Here is a 23,930-nt window from a genome sequence, read left to right as displayed (position 1 = left end):
AAGTGTATGTAAACCAGGCATAGTGTCATATTCCTCTAATCCCAGAATTTGAGAGGCAGAGGCAGGTAGATCTCTGTGAATTCCAGGCTCGCCAAGGCTATAAAAGAGACCCTGTGTGTGTGTGTGTGTATAATGTGTGAGTATGTGTAAATGCTCAAATGCTGAGTCAATGATACCTTGATGGAAGAACATTATTATTAAAAACAGAATGATATTTACTAACCCATATTGAGTATTCTCCCAAGTAGGTTTAAGCACAGTTCATACCTGTTTTCCAAGGAAGGCATCACAGCGGAATCCTGTTTGTGGACAGGTGAAGGGTAGGGCCCAGGAAATCTCCGTACTACAGTCATCGTTATAAGCCTTGATTTTCTCTCCTTTAAAGATTGAAAATGACAGTGAAGAATCCTTAAAGCCATCATCAGCTGTGGGTACCTCTTCTTCTTACACTTCAAGCAGCCAGAGGAAGGAAACCTCAACCTCAAGTTATAGCAATCACAGTGTCACTTCAACATCCCTGGCACAAGTTAATGGCCCTCCTTCAGGGAAGATGGAAGAATTTCCTCCTCCCCCACCTGACGTACTTCAGACACCAATGGATAGGACAGCATTTTCCCAGTCCCCTGAATTCCCCAGCCCCCCTAGAGGACTACCAATCCCCAAAGATTTATATACCAAACAAAGAAATTTGTATGAATTAAACCGTTTATATAGACATATCCATCCCGAGTTAAGGAAAAACTTAGAAAAGGATTACATCAGTGAGGTTTCTGAAATTGTTTCTAGCCAGATAAACTCAGGAAACTCCATTTCGGCAGATGTGCAACAAGCTCGGTATATTTTTGAAAATACAAATGACAGTTCTCAGAGAGATCCGAACCAAGAAAACCTGGAATGGGATGAAATTCTGAAAGGAGAGGTGCAGTCCATGCGATGGATTTTTGAGAATCAACCATTAGATTCTATCAAAAATGGCTCTACAGACGAAGGGTCCACTTTCAAGGGTGCTGCTGACCAAGAACTCATTGCTGGGGGTGATGTGAAATACACAACTTGGATGTTTGAGACTCAGCCAATAGATGCCCTAGGGGTTCCTTCTACTGGCACTGAAGGAAACACAGAGAAAATTCCTGAGCTAGCTAGAGGAGATGTTTGCACAGCAAGGTGGATGTTTGAAACAAGGTCTTTAGACTCGATGAACAAAATGCACCAAAGTCAAGAAGAAACAGCACATACTGCTATAAACGACATAACTGGAGGAGACGTTACGACTGTGAGGTACATGTTTGAAACTCAAAACCTGGATCAGCTTGGACAGCTTCACTCTGTGGATGAAGTTCACTTATTACAACTCCGATCCGAGCTCAAAGAAATTAAAGGAAATGTTAAGAGGAGCATAAAGTGTTTTGAAACTCAACCACTCTATGTCATCAGAGATGGTTCAGGCCAAATGCTAGAAATTAAAACTGTGCAGAGAGAAGACATTGAAAGGGGGGACGTGAGAACAGCACGTTGGATGTTTGAAACACAGCCTTTGGACGCAATTAACAAAGATATCACAGAAATTAAAGTTGTTCGAGGAATATCCATGGAAGAAAATGTCAAAGGTGGGGTGAGTAGAGCAAAGTGGTTATTTGAAACTCAACCCCTGGAGAAAATCAAAGAAGAGTCAGATGAGGTTGTCATCAACAAAGAAGCCATCATAGGTACAGATGTCTCTAAGAAGTGCTGGATGTTTGAAACACAGCCGTTAGACATTCTAAAAGAAGTCCCTGATGCAGATACTACATCACCTGAAGACAGAATAGGAGGTGACGTAAAAACCACCAAGCATCTATTTGAAACGTTTCCAATAGAAGCTTTAAAAGACAGTCCTGATGTAGGAAAGCTTCAAAAAATTACTGCCTCTGAAGAAGAAAAAGGAGACGTTAAGCACCAAAAATGGGTTTTTGAAACTCAACCTTTAGAAGACATTAGAGAAGGTAAGAAGGAGTACACGAGAACAGTGAGGCTAGAAGCAGTTGATAGAGGTCAGGTAAAGAACTACACGCATATCTTTGAGGCCAATAATTTAACTAAGGTTGATGCATCACATAAAAATGAGGTGGAAGGAGTCACCAAAGGCACTGTGGAGTTGAATAAATCTCTCTTCGAGACAACCCCACTGTATGCTATTCAAGACCGTCTTGGAAAATACCATCAAGTAAAGACAGTTCAGCAGGAAGAAATCCTCACAGGAAACGTAAGAAGCTGTAGGTGGCTTTTTGAAACAAGGCCCATTGACCAATTTGATGAAAGTCTTCATAAATTTCAGATAATTAGAGGAATATCTGCTCAAGAAATCCAAGCAGGGAGTGTGAAAGCTGCTGGATGGTTGTTTGAAACTCAGCCTCTTGATTCATTTAAATATTTTAGTAATGAGGAGGAAACAGAAAGCAAAATTGAACAAACTACAAATGTTGTTAAAGGAGATGTCAAAACCTGTAAATGGCTCTTTGAGACCCAGCCAATGGAGTCTCTTTATGAAAAGGTTTCCTTGGCGACAAACACCGAAAATATTCATAAGGGTGATGTTAGAACCTGTACCTGGCTTTTTGAAACGCAGCCACTTGATACTATAAAAGATGACTCAGAAGCGACAATCAAACTACAAACTGTAAAGCAGGATGAGATACAAGGTGGGGATGTTCGGACAGCATGTTTTCGCTTTGAGACAGAAAACCTGGACAACATACAGGGGAAGGAAGGGAAAGAAAACAAGCCTGTGGAGGTGGATATACAAGCTGGTGATGTCTCTGGAATGAAGTATAAGTTTGAGCACCAATCCTTAGATTCTATCAGTTGCAGTTCAGAGGATGTTTTGAATAAGATCAAAACCCTAAAAACTGAAGACATTCAGAAAGGCAATGTGTTAAATTGTAGGTGGCTATTTGAAAACATACCCATTGATACGATAAAAGACAATCAAGAGGGTGATGGATTGGTTAAGACAGTGACAGACATACAAGGAGGAAATGTGAGGAAGGGGTGCTTCATTTTTGAGACGTTTTCTTTGGATGAGATTAAAGAAGAATCCGATGGTGTACGCACCAGGGAAACGAATAATGAAGAAGTCATCAAAGGTGATGTGAAGAGCTACAGAATGCTCTTTGAAACACAGCCGCTCTATGCAATTCGAGATCAAGAAGGGTTTTACCATGAAGTGACTACTGTTAAAAAAGAAGAAGTAATTCATGGAGATGTACGAGGAACGAGGTGGCTCTTTGAAACAAAACCATTAGACTCAATTAATGAATCGGAAGATGTGTATGTTATTAAATCTGTCACCCAGGAAGACATTCAGAAGGGGGACGTGAGTTCTGTCAGATACAAATTTGAAACTCAACCACTGGATCGGATCTCAGACGAATCACATGCTATTGTGCACACTGCGGATTCGATTCAAGGAGGTGACGTGAAGACGAGCAAACAATTCTTTGAGTCTCACAGTGGCGACAAGAAGAAATACATAAGAACAGTGAGTGTCAACGAAGTGCAAAAGGGCAACGTTAAGACTTCTACTTGGCTCTTTGAAACTCGCAGCATAGATGAACTGGGAGCAGGGTCTGGATATGACACCATCAAGACTGTTACCCAGGAAGAGGTGCGGAAAGGTGACGTTAAGAATGCAGTGTGGCTCTTTGAAAATCAAGCATTGGATTCTATTAAGGAAATAGACGAAAGTGATGCAAAAATGACCAAAGAAGAAATTCCTCCATCAGATGTCAAGACAACTACATGGCTCTTTGAAACAAAACCTATTCATGAATTTAATGAAACAAGAGTAGAAAAGGTAGAAATTATTGGCAAAAGCATCAAAGAAACTTTGGAAGACCTCTACTCTCAGAGAGTTATTGAAGCTCCTGGAATTATCATTGAAGCTGATGAAGTTGGCGATGTCCGAATGGCAAAATACAAGCTCATGAACCAAACAACCCCTGAGATACAGAAAGAAGCTGTTATCAGGGCTGATCTCAGAAGCATAATGTTAAATTTACTTTCCCAAAGGGACTGTACAAAGAAAGAGATATTTGTCAGTGAAGAGGAGAAGGGAAATGTCAATTTGACTAAAACTCAATTATTAAACAGATCAACTGAATTTCATACTGAAAAGGAAGAGATAGTGAGAGGGGATGTTAAACAAGCAATAAAAAAGCTGCTCTCGGAGGAAAAATACACAAAGAAAGGCATCTTGATTCAAGAAGATGAAAAGGGAGATATCAACATGACTATCTACTGTCTTCTTCATGAAAATGCCAGGGACAAGACTGAACGTGAAGACATGATAGGAGGTGATGTGAGAGGCGCCATTCATAACCTGCTATCTTCGCCATCAAATGGTAAAATACCTGCAAGAACAAAAGTCAACGCTTCAGAGAGGGGAAACGTTCAGTTCTTCACAACATGCATAGAAACCGGAGCTTTAGATTACCTCAAACAACTTCAAGCAGGGACGAATGAAACACTCACAGCCACGGAACAAGAGGGAGAGGGAGCCATAATCAGGGGTGATGTGGAGGGCACAAAACTGTTACTAAAGGAAAGGCAATCTCTGGTTGAACGTACCGTTCATGAAACTGACATCATCCCAGGAGAAGTGCACAATACAGTTAACGTCCTCATGGCTGGGTCTCAGGGTTCATCTTTCAAGACACAGAAAGAAGAGAATATAAAAGGTGATTTGAACTCAACCCTAAACTCTCTCAGCCAGGCCAAGAATCAGAAAACAGTGTCGAAAGCAGAGGAAATTGTAAACTGTGACAGGCTTACCACACTAGAGTCACTTAAGGAGTCAAGCCACAGACAGAAAGAATCTAAACAATCTGGTGGCATCTCTGGTGATCTTGAGCAAGCTATTGCGTGCCTTGAGAAGGCTACAAATACAAGGACTGAAATACTGAAAAAAGAGATGATACTAGATGACCTTGAAACATCATTAAGGTCTTTGAAAGAAGCACAGCAGGGTTTCAAAAAGGTGGATAGAGCAGGGCTAATCAAAGAAGATGCACTAGCTGGAACAGTGGGATTCGCAGAACAACAAAAAGTAGAGATTCGACCAGCTACTGTCCAGAGAGACAAAAAAAGTCTTCTCCAACCAATGCCAGGACCGTTTGAGCCAGCAACCAGGCAGCAAGCAGGACCAGGCCCTCTCCATGAAACCATGCAGCAATCGTTCAACCAGCCTTTAACAGAAGAAAGATCTGAGGTTCATCTTCCCAGAGCCCCGAAGGGCACTGTCAAGATTGTTGTTGATCGGGAACAAAACAATGATGCTCTAGAGAAAAACCTTAGGAAGATGTCTAATCCAGAGCACAAAGCTGTGAGAAATGCCTTAGACATGGGTGACAGAACTGGCATCTGGACTGAGAGCAAAGAATATCTGTGTGGTGGCAACAATATGAGCAAACAGTTAACTACAACCATGGCAATGAAGGAAAATGTAAAAACCAAGGAATCAGAGAATGTGAGGGCGTCGAAGGATGCTATCCTTAACTTCTCCCAGTCTGTAGACAAAATGTTTAGAAAGCAGCAGACTCAAACGAGTGAAGTAGGGAATGATTACCAGAAGTCTCAGTCCTGGGATTCTTATGGGAAGAGTCAAAATAAAAGGAAAAATGTAAATATATCACCAGGGGCACAAAGTTATACGCCAGATCCCACCCAACATCCCACCAACAAGACAGCTGAAGAGATGCATGGGGCAACCAGGGACTCTCGGGAGCAAGCCTTGCTAAGTCAGGAAACATGGTATTCTAATAAAGATATGAAGAAAAATGATAGGAGCCTTCAACCTTTACCTGTAGGTAAGGATGTCCATGGACTAACAGGAATGAGAGTCTCTGGGAAAGGCCACAAAACATTTCAGGCAACTGACAAAAACCAGAAAATTGATGTTCGTCTAGAAAGCCAGGACTTTCTAATGAAGACAAATACTTCCAAAGAGTTGAAAATGGCAATGGAGAGGTCCCTTAATCCAATCCACCTTCACCCTGAGTGTCATGTAAAAGAAAATGAGGACTCGCTTCCACCTCCATCTCCTCCTCCTCCACCTTCCAATGCATCATCCGAAATTGAATTTCCTCTTCCCCCTCCACCACCTTCAATGTTGTTGCCTGAAAAGAATGAGCTTCTTCCCTCTTCATCCACAGAGAAGACAAGGACTGAATTTGAAAACTTCCCAAGTCTCCCTCTTCCTCCACCACCAGTAGATGAGAAATCAGAAGAACGTCTGTCAGCATCCCTACCTCCTCCACCTCCTCCAACACAGCTTCTGCTCCCCTCTGCCCTAGAAAATCGCAGTGAACCACTCTGGCAGCAGCATTCCCAAACTGAATCCTCAGGCTCTCAGCAGATTCACTCTCAGCCTAAAACCCTAACAGGAAAAACGCCACCTCCTACACTCCCCAAACCCAAACTTCCCAAGAGAATTAAAGATAAGATCAGTCAGCAGTACCCAAATGGCGAATTGGGAAAATCTGTGTCAGATATGGAAATGAAAACCATCCTCCCGAAGGATCAGGAAAGATCAGGGGTGGCAGTAAACAGTGAGCATACTGAGACAAAGCAGGAGGTATTCAGAGAAAGCCTTGGTGAAAGAAAACAGCTGTCAATCCACTCAGCAAACTCTCTATCTCAGACAGTTCCAGAAGTCTCAGCTCCCAGGGGTAAACAGACAGCACCCCTAGTTAAATCCCACTCACTTCCATCGGGTTCAGAGCAACAAAGCCCAAAGCCTTACATGAGAAAATTTAAGACACCTTTAATGATTGCTGAAGAAAAATACAGACAACAAAGGGAAGAGCTTGAGAAACAGAGACAGGAGAATTCTTACCATAGCACTGTCAAAACAGAAACCTACCATCAAAACATATCAGAGAAGGAGAAAGAAACAGCGTCACAAAAAGCAGCTGAGAAAGTCCCCATACCCAGGAAGGATTTGGACTTGACTAAGAACAGGGCTGTGCTTGCAGGTGTGAGCTCTGACAGCCAACTCTCCACAGCCTCTGCATTGGCAGTTGCTACTGAGAGACTCCAGCATGTTCTAGCAGCTTCAGAAGATAAGTGTACCATGAGAAAGGAAGGTATACAAAGCTCAAAGGACATGCAACAATCAAAATCAGCTTGTGAAATTAGCCAGAATTATAAGGAACATAAGACACAACAAACACTTATGGAAACATTGCCCTTTCCCGAAAGCAAATCAAATTTCCCAAGTATCAAAGTGAAAACTATCAAGCTCCCAACACTAGATCATACATCAACTGAAATAGATCTCAGTTCTGGAAGTCACATAAAGCAATCTGAAGTTGACGCCCAAACCATCACTAAACAAATGAATCAGGAAATCAAGAAAACCCAAACAAAGACACGGTGTGATGATAAGCAATCTGTGCCTGAAAAATCTTTTCCGTTACCTAAAACGGAGAAAACGGTGACAATACAAATGCCTGAAGACTCTTCAGGGAAAAATCACAAGAGTAAACTCAAAACACCTCCCAAGAAGCAGAGCAGATTTGGGGAGCTTGACAGAGGAAATGTCCTAGGGCGTGAAGGAAGTCGTCAGGACTCATACATGAGCAGTTCCAAAGAGGACAGATTAACAGACCGAAAGCAAGAGCATCTGCAGGACCAGAGAGTACCGAGGGTAGTCCAAAAGAAGATTTTTGATGCATGTCTAGACACACGGACTCAGAATTTTCAGCAAACACAAATACAAACATCTGGGAGTACAGTTGAACACAAAAAACTGCCTGATGTGACAGAGAAAAAATGTCTTAGAGACCAGGACATTCAACAGACCCATGTCACTCTTAACACTGAGGGTTCAAAGCAAGAGATAATACAGCACGAGTCTCCATTTTCCTCTGTGAAAGAATCCCAGCAGAATGATGGGAAAGGTGCCATAAATATATTGGAATTCTTGAGAAAACGTGAAGAACTACAGCAGATTTTGTCTAGAGTAAAACAGTTCGAAGCAGAGTCAGATAAAAGTGGCCTTCAAACATTTCAGACACTGTTAAATATCGTTCCGGTATGGCTGATAAGTGAAGAAAAAAGAAACTATGGAGTTCGTGTTGCCATGGAGAATAATTTAGAAAAAGCCAAAGAAGAAATAACACATATTAAAACTCAAGCAAAGGATATGCTTGCGCACTGTGAACATGTAATTCAAACAGTCATGATGGCCTCCCAAACAGGAAAGCAGAGAGATAAGCCTACCCATCTTAATGAAATGTCATTGAAAGTGTCTAATGTCAATGCCAGCTTGAATAAATGCACTGAGCAGCAAGAAAATAAAACTGGAGAAGAAAAATTACCACAGCACCAAGTAACAATGACTCCTGATCAAGAAAATAAAGTTGGAGAAAAAAAATCATCACACTGCCAAGTAGCAATGACCCGTGGCCCTGCTGAGACACATCAGGAGCCTAAGGGAGATTATAAGGCTGCTCCTCCCTCTCTGAAAACTCGTCCACCATCACCAACATTCATTACAATAGAGTCCACTGCCCGCCGAGCAGAAACCTCCACCAAGAGTGAGCTTTCTCAGTCCCCTAAAAAGAACAGTTGTACTGAACCTCCACCCAGAAGACGCACAGAGCAAACATCTAGACTTCCCAGAACAGGCACCTCCCCATCCCCACCAAGGGGCCGCTCTGAACAACTCGTTAGACTCAAAGACACCACGGCCAGGTTAGCCAGAGGTAGCATCCCATGCTCACCAGGGACCCCAGTTCCGATGGTAGAGAAGAGATCAGAAGTGATCGTGTCTCCAGCCACACTCCGCAGGCAAATTAAGATAGAAAGTCATGCCAGGGACTCTCCACCAGCCGTCACGATACCTGTAAATGTGAACCACGTCGTGAGTGGTTCCTTCCGAGAATCTGTAGCAGCTCAAGAGGAAAGGAGAGAAACAGAGAAAAAGGAGACGTATGTTCATAAAGATGAAATGAATTCAATCGACAACACAATGCCAGAAATGGAAAGCTATGATGCAGTCGAAATCATCCGCAAGGTGCAAGGGCCTCGCCTATCAGAACACACAGAGAGATTTGAAGCCGCTACCAATCAAACGGTTCAAATGGCTGAACGTTTTCTGAATGGCCATGAAAATGAAATGCACAGATGGTTTAGGGAATTTGAGAATGACCCAGTTTTTGGAGCAAAGACGGATAGAAGAGCTTATGCAAACGGTGAAATAAACCGCAACATGAAACAAGAAAGTCACACATTTTGTAAGGAGGAGTTTGGATTAGCATCTTCTGGAAATGCTAACTTTCCAGGCTTTTCCTACAGACATCCTAGAGAGTACCAAGAAACAGTTTCTACAATGCAGCCCAGGGTTTACTCTGAAGCAAGGTCTCTCAGTGAGCACTTCTTAGACATAGATGCATTTGACAGTCAGATCATTGGGTCAAAGGTAGCAACCTCATCGACACATAGCTCGGATGCAGGCAGGTCTGGCTTTGACATCAGGCATGCTCCACCAACCTATGAAGACGTGATTGCTGGCCACATCCTAGACCTTGCGGATTCACCTCCAAGTCATAGAAGAGATTTTCAGAAGACGTGGCAGGAGAGCGAAAGGATTTTTGAGCACTTGGGCTATGAAACCTCCAATGCACGTGCAACTGAAATGAGCCGGGCCTTCCAGGAGGAATCTGCCTTCATACGTGGTAAATGAGATTGAAGAGTATGAAAGAAGATTAACACATTTGAAAACATGTGTGCCAATGTCAAATAATATTTGCAATTAAACAGTGTGTGGAAATAACCCAGTAACAAGCTAGGACTAATGGCAAACCCTGCGGGCTTATGATTCTTTGCTATCCTTGCTCTCTACTTCCTTACTTAACAATAACATTTAAAATGACTAACCTGCAGAATGCATTACGGAAACCTGTTCTTCAAACTCAAGTTAAATAGGAGTTTGAAGAAAGCATCAGACGTAACAACTGCTGGGGTGGTTTTAGCAGTGGTGGAACTATTTGTTTGCTATAAAACAAGCTCGTTATTTGAATTTAATAATAAGATTTACTTCATTCAATAGTTTATGGTGGTGCCAGATCAAAACCTTTGACATATTTTAACTGTGTACTTAAATAGCCTCAACACACCTTAATAAAAGCCTCAGACAGAACTCACAGTATGCATGCATGCTGTATTTTTATCAGCATGTTAAAGATATAGATGTAACGTTAGACATTTTATATATTTAGCTATTGTAATTAAATTGAGGTGATAACATACCCATATCCCAATGTTTTCTGTAACGGATATTTTCATCTTTATGAACATTAAGCCCAAATGACAATTCCATTGACCTAATTCATAGACAAGGATAAGTAATACGTCTTAAGACTTGATTATGTTTGTAAGATGAGAGATTTAAATCATAAGCACATCATATTTTTAATATCACAAGATAGCTTACTCAATTATACATTCCACGCTTTTTACAGTTAATGAGGCTTCATGATAAAAGGATAGGACACAATGAATCGGCCACATTAATGCGGTCTATTCTTTTAGACAGCTTCAAAGAAACGGCAAACTTAAAAATAAAAACCCGTTGAAATTAATAATTACGCCTCTCATATTTACAACATGTGTGTCTAGTTTATCAAATTAATATGGTTTCTTAATGTGCTTGCTTCTGGCATAATTAAGCAAAGCTGTCTAATTAATTTCAAATGCTCAGTTTTTGCTAAGACAGTTCAAAACCGTAGAAAACACAAAGAAGCTGGCATGAAACATAGAAATATGTCCCTACTCAAGTGAAAGAGTGAAAGGAGTCCTCTCAATCACGGAGAGGCAGAGCGTAAGCACAAACGTGGTTTTTGTATGAAGGGCCTTGACATAATTGCATTCATAGGTGACAAATACAAAAGGTTGGTTATTGTCGGAAGAGTATAGTGAAAATCAAAACCAATATTTAATTGATGTGTCTGTGTCCAGTGTAAGCCACTAGAGGACCCTGATTAGTGATGTAACTAATGACCATTATTTATAAAGACTACCCTTCACATGGGAGCAGTGGGGAGCAGCTGTAGGTACTAAATGTGATGGTCAGCAGTAAAAAAAAAAAAAAAAAAAAAAACCAGAAAGGGTAGGTGTAAGGATCCTAAAGTCTGTAAAGTCTAAAGTCAGTTAGGAAAAGAGGAGAGGTCCCTCCTTGACGTTACATGTATGGGAGAGTATTATTACAAGGAAGTAAACAGCTGGCGTCATGAAGTAAACCTGATATTATTGAGATAATATTTAATCAAATACTATAGAATGTCTTGACTCATAACAATCTGTATGTACTTTAGAATGATTGATCCATAATACGGTTTTAGAAATAAAAGTTCCATATTAAACTTTATGTGTATGGAAAGTCTAGTTGCTTCAAATGATAAATTTTCTTAAAGTTCCCCATGACTGAGTTTACTGTATATATTTAATGTATTCATGTAAGTAAGCATAATACACATTTTTGTGTTTATTAAATAATAGGCCAATTTCCACAAGGTATAATGGTAGAGGCATTAAATCTTTGTACCAGATCCTCAACATTCCGTGCTATTGCACACTGTCCAGAGAGCAAATCATAAAGACAATTACCAGGGATTTTTCACTTTATCTGCATGTCCAGTTTATCTATTATTTGTTTTCCTATGTTATTGCAATTGTGATGGAAAATAGAAACATATAAGCCTTTATAAATTTTTACTTTTAGAAACTGCTGGTCCAAGACAAGGAAATCTGCGTAATCTGTCAAAAGACGGTTTATCCAATGGAATGCCTCGTAGCAGACAAGCAGAATTTTCATAAATCTTGTTTCAGATGCCATCATTGCAGCAGTAAACTGAGGTAACAATGTCGTGTTGAGTGTGCCACATGGGCTGAAGAACCTAGGAGCCTATGTACAATACCTAGTCTCTAGAGAGAAGTAGAATTCTCCAGATCTCATAGCTGCCCTTAGTGGCCACACAGCGGGCTGTGACCCTATTCTACTGTGCATTGCCCAGGCTGATTCTCAACACTTCCCTTTCACAAGCTACCTTTCTAGTTGTGGAAATGGGGTGGGTAAGAGAGTGTCCTGACTACCTGTGAAGTCAGGATTTTTAAGTTGGTGATGTGCCTGAATGCATTAGCTCTAGATTAGAAGCTGGTAAACTCTTTCTGTAAAGGGCAGATAGCAAATATTGTAATTGGCAGGCCATTCTGTTCCCATCAAGACTCATGTTTCCTTGGATCCCAAGAATGACTGGCTAGAGAGAGAAGGTGGGTGTGGCTGTGAATAGGCTTGGATACATTCCGGGGAAACTTTGTATCCCAGAACAGGGGATGGTGCAGAGCTTGTCCGTTTGAGCTAAGGTGTGTAAGTTAAGAAATGGAATTGGGAATAATGTTAGTGACAGGTCAGGCAAAAGCTGTTTATTTCTGAAGCAAAGGCCGCATGCTAATCAACACAGTGGCATGAGTTTTCCTTTTCCACCTCTCAAAGGAGATGCATCTAAATGAACGTGACATTTTGTAAGGCCGTAGTTTGAAATGCTGAAATGGAATTTATTTTGCTGTATCTAATGTGCACCTCTCAGACTATCACTTTCCTGACTCTAATTGGCAGTGTCAAATATTCCTCGGTGCAACATTATTTTCCCTTGGTTTCCATGACAATATGACATAATGATTCCCCTCGATTTCCAGGGTGCTCCTTCTCAGGCACCTGTGTGGGTGACTCTTTTTCCTGACCATCAGCGAGATGCTGGAGCTCTTCAGAAGCCCACAAGTTTGGATATAGTCTTCTCATTGTTTCTGTTTCCTTCTGGTGAATGAGTCAGTCGCACACGACCGTGTAACTTCCATGTGGGGGTGACTCTGAATTGTGCACTGCTGGGCCAGATTGCACCTTTGCTCATTAAATACTTATTTCCAATGATCAAGGCCTCTGTAAGCACAACCACATCAGAAGGACTCTCTTACCCTTCTCGTTGTTTCCATGCATTCTCTGAGTGTAGCTCCCATCCCTCGTGTCCCAGTAAGTGACACGAACATTCACGGCGGCCCAGTCATGAAGCTGTCTTTCAATGATTCTTTCACTCCATTTCAGCCATACCCACTTTTTCAATTACAGAATTCAAAATTTTCCCCTTAAGCTGTGCATTTTTTACCATCCCCATAGCTCAACCTTCATTCCCACATGTATTGTTTCTCACTTGGGCAAACGCCACACCCATTGTAGCAGTGTGGTCTTCCTGTGTTCACATCTCTTAGCAGTACCACTATCAACAATCCATTCTAAGACTGTATTCTACAGTGTTGTAAAATGATCTTTCTGAAACACAGATATGAAGCAACTTCTCTGCTTAAAGTGTAGGCTAGCTTCCCCAGTCCATTAAAAATATCTATCATTAAAATATTAATCCACCTGCGGTTCAAATGTAGCCCTTATTTCTCCCCAGTTCTTCAAGCATCCCAGTCCTTCCCAGGTACAGGTTATGCTCCATGCAGAATTACCTCTTTCTATTCCTAATAAAAGATATTTTTTTTCTCTCTCACACTTCCAGCTAATGTCAGATGCCATCCCTACTCCTTCTAGGAGTTTTTAAACACACATCTTCCGGATCTCTACCAGTTCAATGTCCACTCATTCTTCAGACCTCAACCAAGACTATCTCATTCATGAAACTTTTTGTTATTTTTCCTTTCTGACCTGCACAGAGAGGCCAGACATCCTTCTCAATCATTCTTCAAAGCATCCCCTGCACTTTCCCACTGTCAACCTGAGCTACTATAATCGTTATTGACATTAACTGTGGTAATGTTTGCTTTCCCAACATCTCTCTATATAAAATGATGAGTTAAAATTACATATTCAAATACTGATACTTTTAAGGGATGGATCAAAAATACAAAGAAAGATGAAGGAGCAAAATGCATGATACAATAAATCATTACAGTATGATCACTTTGTAACCAAATGCAAGGTATAGTAAATCATTACAGCCTGAACACTTTGTACCCACTGACCAAATTAAAGAGCTGTGCTGGAAGAGCCTTTTTTGGGGGGATAGGGGAATGGTTTTTCAAGACAGGGTTTCTCTGTAGTTTTGGAGCCTGTCCTGGAACTAGCTCTTGTAGACCAGGTTGGCCTCAAACTCACAAAGATCCGCCTGCCTCTGCCTCCCTAGTGCTGGGATTAAACGTGTGTGCCACCACCGCCTGGCTGGAAGAGCCTTTTATGTATCTTATTTTAAACACTCATTCTAATGATCATGTATTTTCATTTAATTCTTGCTGCTCTTGTATATTTTTATAGTGCTGTATCTTATTTTTATATTTTGTTGTGTTTTGTAAATTCTTTTTTAATCGTTAAGCCTCCCCTGCATCCCTTTCTGCTTTACCGTCTATTTTGCTGAGAGCACAGAATATTTGTCCTGAAGAATGTTCTAGTCTCAAGTTGCTGGTTGCACACTCACCAAGTAGTTCAGAACTCTGCTTGTCCTGGATACTTCCAAACTGTCAGATAGGTGTACACTATTCCTGGCCATGTGACCATTTTTTAGGGGAAAGAGTGGAGTCCTCATAAACTTACTAATCACGACTGGGAAGGAATAGTTGATTGACCTCAATAAAATACATTGACTGGGGTTCACCTTTCTTTTCCCCGGTTAGAGGAATCTCTTCTCTTTCCATTGTCTGCTGAGTGAGTACCTTTTCCATGACCTAAGTAAACTTTAAGGACTTCATCATTACTTGATAAATTCAGGGTGTCTTTCTATTCCCTGTGCAAGTCCTGGTCCCATCATTTCTGCAAGTCTTCCTTACTCTAGCAACATGTGCTACTTCAAGTCAACCCACTTGGTGCCCATTCTACACTTTCAAATTTTGTTTCTAAGCCATTTGGGGGGCATGAACTAATGGATAGTTACATATACTGTACACTATAAATTCAATGATAATTCCAATCAAATTCCAAACTTATCTATGTAGCTGCTTCCCTTCTGTGTCTGTATGTCATTTTCTCTATCCCTCAATCATAAAGAAGATGACAACTAAGCTACTTTGAGGCTGAAATATTACAATAACTTCAAGATGTCTTTGAGCAACCTAATGATACCCTATCAGAAAATAAAATGTAAAAAGTGTGGTTGGGATACCTCTTAATATCAGAGCATCTGTGTAGCGATTGCATGGGCCTAGATCCAATGTCAAGTAGTATAAAAATTATAACAGATTTAGAATATCTCATATTCATTCATCTTAATAACAGCCTTGGATTGGAACTGAGGCTCTAGCTGAGGGGATAGCTTGTGAAACACAAACAAGGCCCCAGGTTTAAACCAGAGCGCTGCATCAGACAAGAACAGTAGTGCAAGCCTATGATTCCAACATTAGCTTCAAAGTCATCCACAGCTGTGTAGTGTGAACACAGTGTGCCCTTAATGCCAGGTCCAGACCTGGCACCCTCTTCTGGCCTCCTCCTGTACCAGGTACTCAAGTAATGAACAAACATACATACAACAGTCAAATGACACAAAAAGCTTAAAATTATCTAATAACAAAACTAATGATAGTAGCAATCAATGAACCAAAATTTCATAAAATTTATATTTGATTCAACTTACCCACCCATTTCCAAATAAGTTACTGTATTATCCATGCCAGATCCTTTAGACACTGCATTGTACCCTGTTCCCCTCTCTGCCCCCTTAACCTTTCATTTCATCTTCCAAGTATCATGGCATTAGTGTCTAGTGCTGAGGTTCTTCTTTAGATATTCTGCTTATTAAAGCTTATTTTCTACAAGACTCTTTAGAACTTGAATTTGTGGAGGCAGTATTCCTTAAATTCTACTATGCTGGTAATATTTATTCTGTGTTCTTCATGTACGCCATCACAGCTGACAACACGAAGAATTCCTTTTCTCTGTACTTTTTATTAAAAGTTTGGTAGTTTCAGCATAACAGTTCTTGGCACAGGTCATTCTAGATCTGGTCTATATCTAGTGTCAGAAGTCACTGAGTTGGCACAGGTTTAGGCCCATTGGTCTAATGGATGGACTGTACCTGAGAACACCTACTATATCCTTGGTGATACACAGCACGAAATTCTGAATACTGAAAGGCACAAATCACAGTCGGGATTGGTGATAATTCGCCTAACTGGAATTTTAATTAACAGGGCCGTGCCTCTGGGTAGTAAGGGGGTTCCTGAATTTCTGACTCATTACTAAAATAATTCTGCAATTCCCTATAAATGTATAGTAAGTATACAGGACCCTCAATAGTATTTCTTTTCTTTTGGCAGTTTGGGAAATTACGCATCACTTCATGGACAAATATACTGCAAGCCCCACTTTCAACAACTTTTTAAGTCTAAAGGAAATTATGATGAAGGTTTTGGACACAAACAGCATAAAGATCGATGGAATTGCAAAATCCAAAGCAGCTTAGTTGATTTAATTCCCACTGAAGAACCCAGTGTGTGTGAAAACCCTGCAGCAGATACCCTCTTGTCTGGGGATCTTACTAAACATGCAGAGGTTTTTAACAGCGAGTGGCAAAACGATGATTTGAGAAAATGGGGGGAGAGAGGAAAATTAAAAATTGTTTGGCCTCCTTGCCAGGAGATGCCTAAGAAAAGCTCTCCCCGTGAGGAAGAACTCAAAGTGAGTAAGCCTAAATGGCCACCTCACGTGACAATCCCTGTTTCTTCAGAATTTAAAAGGGAGTCGCCGACAGAGCACGTGAAAAGCATGGAGAATCAAGGGGAAGAGCCAGAGAGCTTCCCTGTCCTACAACTGTGTCAGCACCACGCGTGTCAGAAAGAGGACATTGCGGTAGTCCAAGAAATAAAAGTGTATGAAGCAAGAAAAGAGGAGAAAGAGGGAAAGAGAAATGCGCAAGATAAGCTGGATGAAGCTGAGGGTGTAGCAAACAAAAGAAAAAGCGGGATGGATCTTTACGACAGTCACCTGTATGTGCAGAGCGACGCAAAGGAGAAAAACGGACATGCTAATGAACCTGATGGCGCAGAAGCTTTACAAGTTACAAACCCTGGTGCTGATGTGGGGCCAGAGATCCACAGACAGAACTTCAATAACAACAACAATAACAATTCGGTAGCTGTCCCCTCTCTGAAGAATGGCAGGCAGGAGAAACCTATTTTAGAACGTCCTTATCTAGTGCCGTCGGCCAGTGAAGCAAACAGCTACTATGCAAGTGAATATCAAATCAAAAAGTTAAAACAGACATCTAGGATCTCAGAGTTACTTGGTATCTTTGAATCCGAAAAGCCGTCCTCCAAGAAGGTCCTATCCATGGCTCTGGAGAAAAGAGCTGACAGAGTGACTGCAGGCAGTCCTGAACAGTTCGCTCCGGAGCCAGGCTTCCGGCAGGGCTTATCAGTTAAAGAGGAAAGCCGTGCAGCCTCTCCTGATATCAACCTCTTACCCATGAAAGGAAACCATGAAAATAACAAAAACGTACACCTTTTCTTTTCTAACACCGTGAAAGTCTCTTCTTTTTCCAAGAATCATCACACCCTTGGGTGTGATTTCATAGATTCTGTTGATCAACTTAAAAGTACGTCACGCTTGTATTTAAGAGAACTTGGAAACGATGTCAGATCCTGGCATGGGGAAACTACAGGAGCAGCTTGGAGTGATGGGAGAGCGGGTTTTGATGCTGCAAGCCAAGGGTGTGCAGCTAAGCCTGTGGTTCCCAGAGTGCAGTGCCAGGCTGAGCATCTGACCGTGGAAGAGCTGATTAAAAGGGACAGGTGCTACAGTACCAGTGATGCTGACTGAGACTTCTCTGGCCACTTGCGGTTCTTACTCAAGCACAGAGAGATGTTCTCAGATAAGATCTCAGGATCATAACTCACTTAGGATTGCAAGGATAATGTCTCATAATTTCATCTTTCACATCACATTGTTTCCTGTATCGCACTCCATAATTCTTCTCCACTATTCATTTGAGTCAGGCTTGGATCTGAACGGCATGCTGAGGTGAAACAAGGTAGCCATGGTTTCTTCTCAAATGGCCCATGCGCTACTTGTTTCTATACTGTATAGTGTGCGTGAGGGTCTGTACTGCTGGCGGTTGTTGCCATTCTTACACCTTCTCCATAATTTCAGATGAAATAAAATTGAATCACCTGAGATACAAACTCCTATAAACCTGTGTTTTCTTTCTGTGCTGTATATTGCTGTACCAACCATTATGGTTTCCAACATTTGAGAAATACGTACGAGGAGGGGAATGGTCACTCATGCCTTTATTACCAGCACTCAGGAGGTAGAGGCAGGCATAGCTCTGTAGATAAAGCACTCAACGAGCAAAAATGAGGACTGGAATTCAGATTTCCAAGCACCTAAAGAATGTCAGGAGCTGCAGCAGTAAACTTCTCATCAAGGAGGCCTAAACGTAAGGGAATGACGATGACTCCCAGACATGTCCATATGGGGATGGGAAAGTTAATGAGGCCTCCATCATACACAGAGCTATGGACAACAGCTTCCTTAGGGAAGAGCACAAGAATTGGTTACCCATACCAAGTAGTCAGACCTAGAAACTGTCATATAAACTATGTCTGTAATACTGTATTTAGGAATACATACATACATACATACAAACACACACATATACAATTTTTGGAGGAGCACATATCTCACCCTTGTCTTCCTACTTCAAAACATAATGTTAAAAAGATAAATCAAACCTACAGTAACAGAAAATAAAAAAAAATTTCCATTGGTCTATTGTTTAAAGATATAATTATAGAGGTTGTTCTAATAATTACCTAAAATATCATAGAATATACCTATAAAGATTCAGAGAAAGTTTTGAATTTTCCTCCAAAATAATGTGGACTGCATACTCAGAAATCAAATAAGCTGAAAATTTTTAGGAAAATTATGTAATGAAATTCTACACATTTGTATATTATTGCTTCCTCTATGGCTATGTTATTATAAAGATGTAAGTCTACAACTTCTCAGGCTTTTAAAAGTCATATTTCATGAGTTTTTTCCTGTTACACAAACATCCTTTTGAAAATTTGGCTTCTAAATTATCTGCTGATTTTGCCTTTCCTCAAATACATCTGATGATTCTGAGAAAAAAATAGCACGAATATAAATGAATGGCTTCGCAGAAATTTGGAACGTACATGTATGAAACAGACCTTATCCCATATTCTCCCACATAAACACAACCTTCGATTTTCTGTAAATATGAAACCAAAAGGCGGTCTTGGAAATAATAACTTTTTTTGGAAACTGTAACAAACTCCCTCTTGCAAGTAATTTCTCAGCCACTCTCTGAGACAGACATATAGAGCACTAGTTCCGTAAGGCCTCCACGGCAAAGTGCCATAGATTGGGGATTGCATTCTTTTAAAGCAGAATTAAAGTTTATTTTGAAAATTATTAATCTTAGAAATGGACAAAAAGAAATACTCTCAGAAAGAAAGTAAGGCGTACTTTACAAGATTGGCATGGGCTTCTTAAAACTTTCTAAGACTGAGGATTTTTAACTAACAAAATCTTACTTGCTCACGGTTTTGTAGAGGGTAAGATCGAGGTCTGGGTAGAGACACGGAGATAGCTCTCCTCTAGGACTTTGTCCATCACTTGTTGGTACCTGCCTACCTCACTGTGGTTCCTACGTTATCTTCTCTCCGTATATTTACACCACAGAGGACGTTTGTTCTTTTCATGAAACATCAAGTCTCCTTAGGCTAGGAACCACCTATCTTACTTCATGTAGCCTTTACTAAACCTTTAAAGTCTCATTTCCAAATACAGTCACTCTGGGTGTTAGGTTAGGCCTCCAACAAATCAATTTTATGAGGCTATAATTTAAATCATAATACACATTTCTATTCAATTTGATAAAATACTACGAAATTCTGCCAAGTACATGGTAAACTATGGGGCAAGCACAAAAATTTAAATTAAATTATTTTACTTTTCATTGTTCTTCATAAATTCTTAATAATACAGCATTATTTCTATAATCATTTATGCTAAGATACCACAAACATTTCTAAGAAGAAATAATTCATAAAAACTCATGACTTTATATTTTGAAATATAGATACTTAACAACAGTGATCCTTATAAAAACAGAGTTCACTATTTACAAAAGTCCTCTTATGGGACTTCCCCCAATTTATCTTGGTAGCAGAGGAGTTTTTCTGTGCTTATATTAAAGTCTAACATTAAAATAGACTAATATCTACATCCCTGAAACTGTTATCTCTTCTGTTTATTTTTCACATAAATGCTGTGATGGCTAAAGTTGTATTTTAAGATTAAATTACTCTGATATAGAGATCCATAAGACTAAAGTCTCAAACCTGTAAGCCCCACTTGCCCAAGGACAGATCATTTCCTGGAATGCTGAGGAGTGCTGTTCATGTAAGATAATAAGCCATGTGATTTCACTTCTATAAATAAACATGGTGGCATCAATTTCAGAGAATGTGCTTGATCACATGTAGGGGGAGGTATGTAGGCAAGAATTACATACATCAGGATGCCTGCTAGCCCCTGACTGGACGAACATGAGAAATACAGAGCCTTGAAGGGTCTGTCTTTATAAGCCCCTGTTTAATGTAATTCAGGGTCGTGCTCTAAGAATCCCAGGTATGGGTCTGGCCAGTATCCATGGTCCTGGTATTTAAGAAAGCTTCCTTCAAATTTGGCTCAAAAATTGTGGTAATAGTCTTATTCTTGTCCAGTGAGATTAACAATACCAAAACATTTTTAGAAAAACACTCCTAAATTTGAAATGACACCCTACTATTATTGTTTGTTATGCTGTCTTTCCTGAATTATACACAGGAATTTCCAAAAATTCAAATAGTTTAAACAAGTCAAATACAGTTTTATTACTAATGAGATCATCTTTATTTTGACGAAACCTTTCAGCTAAATATCAAGCTTAGTAACTAGACAAAAAGATTCAGAGACTTTTCCCATTGTTACAGGGAGTATATTATTTTGTTTTGACTGTCAAAATAAAATACCACAGACTGAATGACTGAAACAAAATAAATGCATTCGATTCTGAAGGCTTGAAATGGGCAAGATCAAGTTGTCTAAAGAAGTGGTCTCTATTAGGGCCTCATTCTTCAAGTCTTTGCTTGGTTTCACCTTGTATGTATCTGTGTCAAACTTTGTTGCCCATGGTCAGGGTAGAGTCAGGTATTTCCAGACTCTTGCCTCTTGCCCAAAGAAAACAATGACTCATGAAGATTTACCAAAGTAGAGAGATGACTTTATTAAAAGCAGAGCAGAGGTACAAGCTAAAGAGTAATAACTGTCAAGAGTGGTATGAGTAGGTAATCTCTAGGGTCCTAAGCTACAGCCTGTGGTCTTATTTTTACGGAGTATGAAAGAAGGAGATGGAGTAACTCTTGAGGGAGGAAGCAACAGTATGGAATGATCTGCTCTTTGGAGCAGATCAGAAAGCCAAGCCTCTAACTCAGAGACATCCTTTTTGATGGAAAATGTAAAGAGTAGTAAAAGTGAAGTTTTCCTTTCTTGTGTTACCAGGAAAATGAGAGATGAGGTCAAAGCAAGCTAGAACAGGGCCTCTAAGGTTACTAATGCCTGTCAACCTACCTAAAACACTATGGGTTAAAACTTAATCATATGACTTTTCTTTTCTCTCTCTCTCTCTCTCTCTCTCTCTCTCTCTCTCTCTCTCTCTCTCTCTCTCTCTCTCTCTCTCTCTCTCTCTCTCTCCCTCTCTGTGTGTGTATGTGTAGAGAGAGAGAGAGCCCATTTAGTGTTGCTCATACTTCCATGTGTTTGGAGCAGACCACTTGGGACAGAATAACCTATAGGGGGCGCAAAGCTGAAGAAAACTGATTCTCACTCTGTCAGCAGCTGTTGATCTGATCACCTGAAACTCTTCATCTAGACAGGGCTTTGTAAAAGTTCCTTTAGCTTTTTAACTTTCATTGCCATGAATTGGGGAGGGGTCATGGGAAGAGTGGGAATAGGAGAGAGAGGGCTAGAAACAATAAAATATATAGTACTTATGTGTGAAATTCTTTTAAAAGGTAAGTCACAAAAAATATTACAAGTGAATCTCAGAGTGACACATTTGTGTCCCGTAACTGATAGCTTTTTAATATGTAACCATTAGCATTATGAAATAATTTTTCAATAATTATTACTTTAGGATTTTAATCACAGAATTATGTAAAGCAGAGTTGTTCTTTGAAATTAGTTTTTCTGGCAACACAATTCTCTTATCAAGGTAGGCTCAGGAAAAATAGACCAATGGCTATGTAGAGGAGACTACGCAGGCAGATTTGGAGAGTGAGGAGCTTCACGTTATTTATTCATGACATGGCCTCCCAATGACTCTTGTAAAAAGTGTTCCATCTCCTGGAAAATTGTGCTGAATTGTCTTTTGCAGCTTTCAGACAATCAATCCTTGTGACAGATTTGGGTTCCAGGCAGCACATTCTCTGGGTTGGGACAATGGTTTCTTCACAATGCAGTGAAACCGAAGAATGCAAACAGACCACCCATTCCCAATGTGCAGCCACTGTTTGAGTCTGGAATTGTCTCCTCCAGACAAACAATTTTCTACACACATCTCTAAAGTAATTTCTAAGGGCATATTAATTTTTCAGAAAAATCTGAAGTAAAAGAATATTATGTCTCAGATGTTTTATAAGTTACTCATGACTGGTTGGTGACCAGTTGTAGATTCCTAAGCATAATCATAGACATCAAAGTGAAAGAGACCCTCTCTTTCTCTCTCTCTCTCTCTCAGAACCGAGAATAATTTCCAAAGGATGTATTTTTTTTAAATCTACAAATACTGATTTTAGTATAATATCTGTTTTTCAAAATATGAATTGACATGGCATAAGAGGATGTTTTTCAGAGAGGGCATCTCCAGTTCCCAAATAATGATATAGAGATGTATTATTAATTATGAGAGCTCTGCTTTAGCTTAGACTTGTCCCACTATCTCTTATAACTTAAATTAGCCCCCCCCTTTAATTAATCTACATTCTAGCACGTGGCTTTTACCTCTTGCCATATCTCCATGGCACTTCTCTCCCCTGGAAGGCCCACATATATCTCCTGCCTAGCTATTGGCCTTTCAGCTCTTACTAAACCAATCATAGCAATATATCTTCACACAGTGTACAACTACCTCACAACACACAAAGACCATAAACTATTTACGATACTTAGATTCAAATAAGTAAAGCCAAGTGAATAAACCATAAGAAAAAAAAACAAAAAAAAAATGAGATTTGCGTGGAAATTGATGGAGTTAGAAAAAAAAATCATTCTGAGTGAGGTAATTCAGAACCTTAAAGACAAATATGGTGTGTATTCACTTGTATGTGGATGTTAGATGTTAAGGTATTGACAAGCAAGTTGTAATTTATATAACCAGAGAGGATTAGGTACTGAGTGAAGGACTAAGGATGAATGATGAATCTCCCTAAGAAGAGGAAATAAAATAGTTATGGATGGATGGGGACTGTAATGAAAGAATCAAATGAGGGAGGGGAGGAGACAGGGATGAGAGAAAGAATGCAAAGAGGGACAGCTAAAACTAAGGGCCATTTGAGGGGTCATATGGAAATTCTGACAACAGAAGATTTCCAAAATATATACATATATGAAGTTGATCTAAATGACATTGCCAAATAATGGGAAAGAAAGAATACCAGAAGAACATATTTCATCACCAAATGAAGTTTTCAATACTGAGGATGGTTAATATCTAATCAGATATTGACCAAAGGGGTTCCATGGGAACCCCCAACAATCCTGGCTATAGCCAAAGCTAATAATTGCTCATGACAAACCAAGGGCAAGGCCCTATTGCTGAAGGCAATACCTACACAAC

The 23,930-nt window shown here is 40.1% G+C and overlaps 1 protein-coding gene across 3 annotated transcripts in view; it reads left to right on the top strand.

The window, feature by feature from the left end:
• Xirp2 (xin actin binding repeat containing 2) overlaps positions 1–18,200 on the top strand; it is a 64,606-nt gene extending 46,406 nt beyond the window's left edge. For 2 of the 3 annotated variants that reach the window (XM_057755224.1, XM_057755225.1), the window contains exons 7-9: positions 386–9,716; positions 11,762–11,895; positions 16,339–16,402. In XM_057755224.1, the coding sequence (XP_057611207.1) occupies positions 386–9,716; positions 11,762–11,856 (9,426 nt within the window). In that variant the 3' untranslated portion in view covers positions 11,857–11,895; positions 16,339–16,402. Of the gene's footprint in view, positions 1–385; positions 9,717–11,761; positions 11,896–16,338 lie in introns of all 3 variants that reach the window. The other variant, XM_057755226.1, reaches the window with a different exon arrangement.
• The last annotated feature ends 5,730 nt before the right edge of the window (positions 18,201–23,930 follow it).

The sequence above is a fragment of the Chionomys nivalis genome, chromosome 22 (assembly GCF_950005125.1).
Source record: "Chionomys nivalis chromosome 22, mChiNiv1.1, whole genome shotgun sequence".
Classification (NCBI taxonomy): Eukaryota; Metazoa; Chordata; class Mammalia; order Rodentia; family Cricetidae; genus Chionomys; species Chionomys nivalis.
Note: the sequence above shows the minus strand (reverse complement) of the source record. Positions and strands in the feature narration are given on the sequence as shown.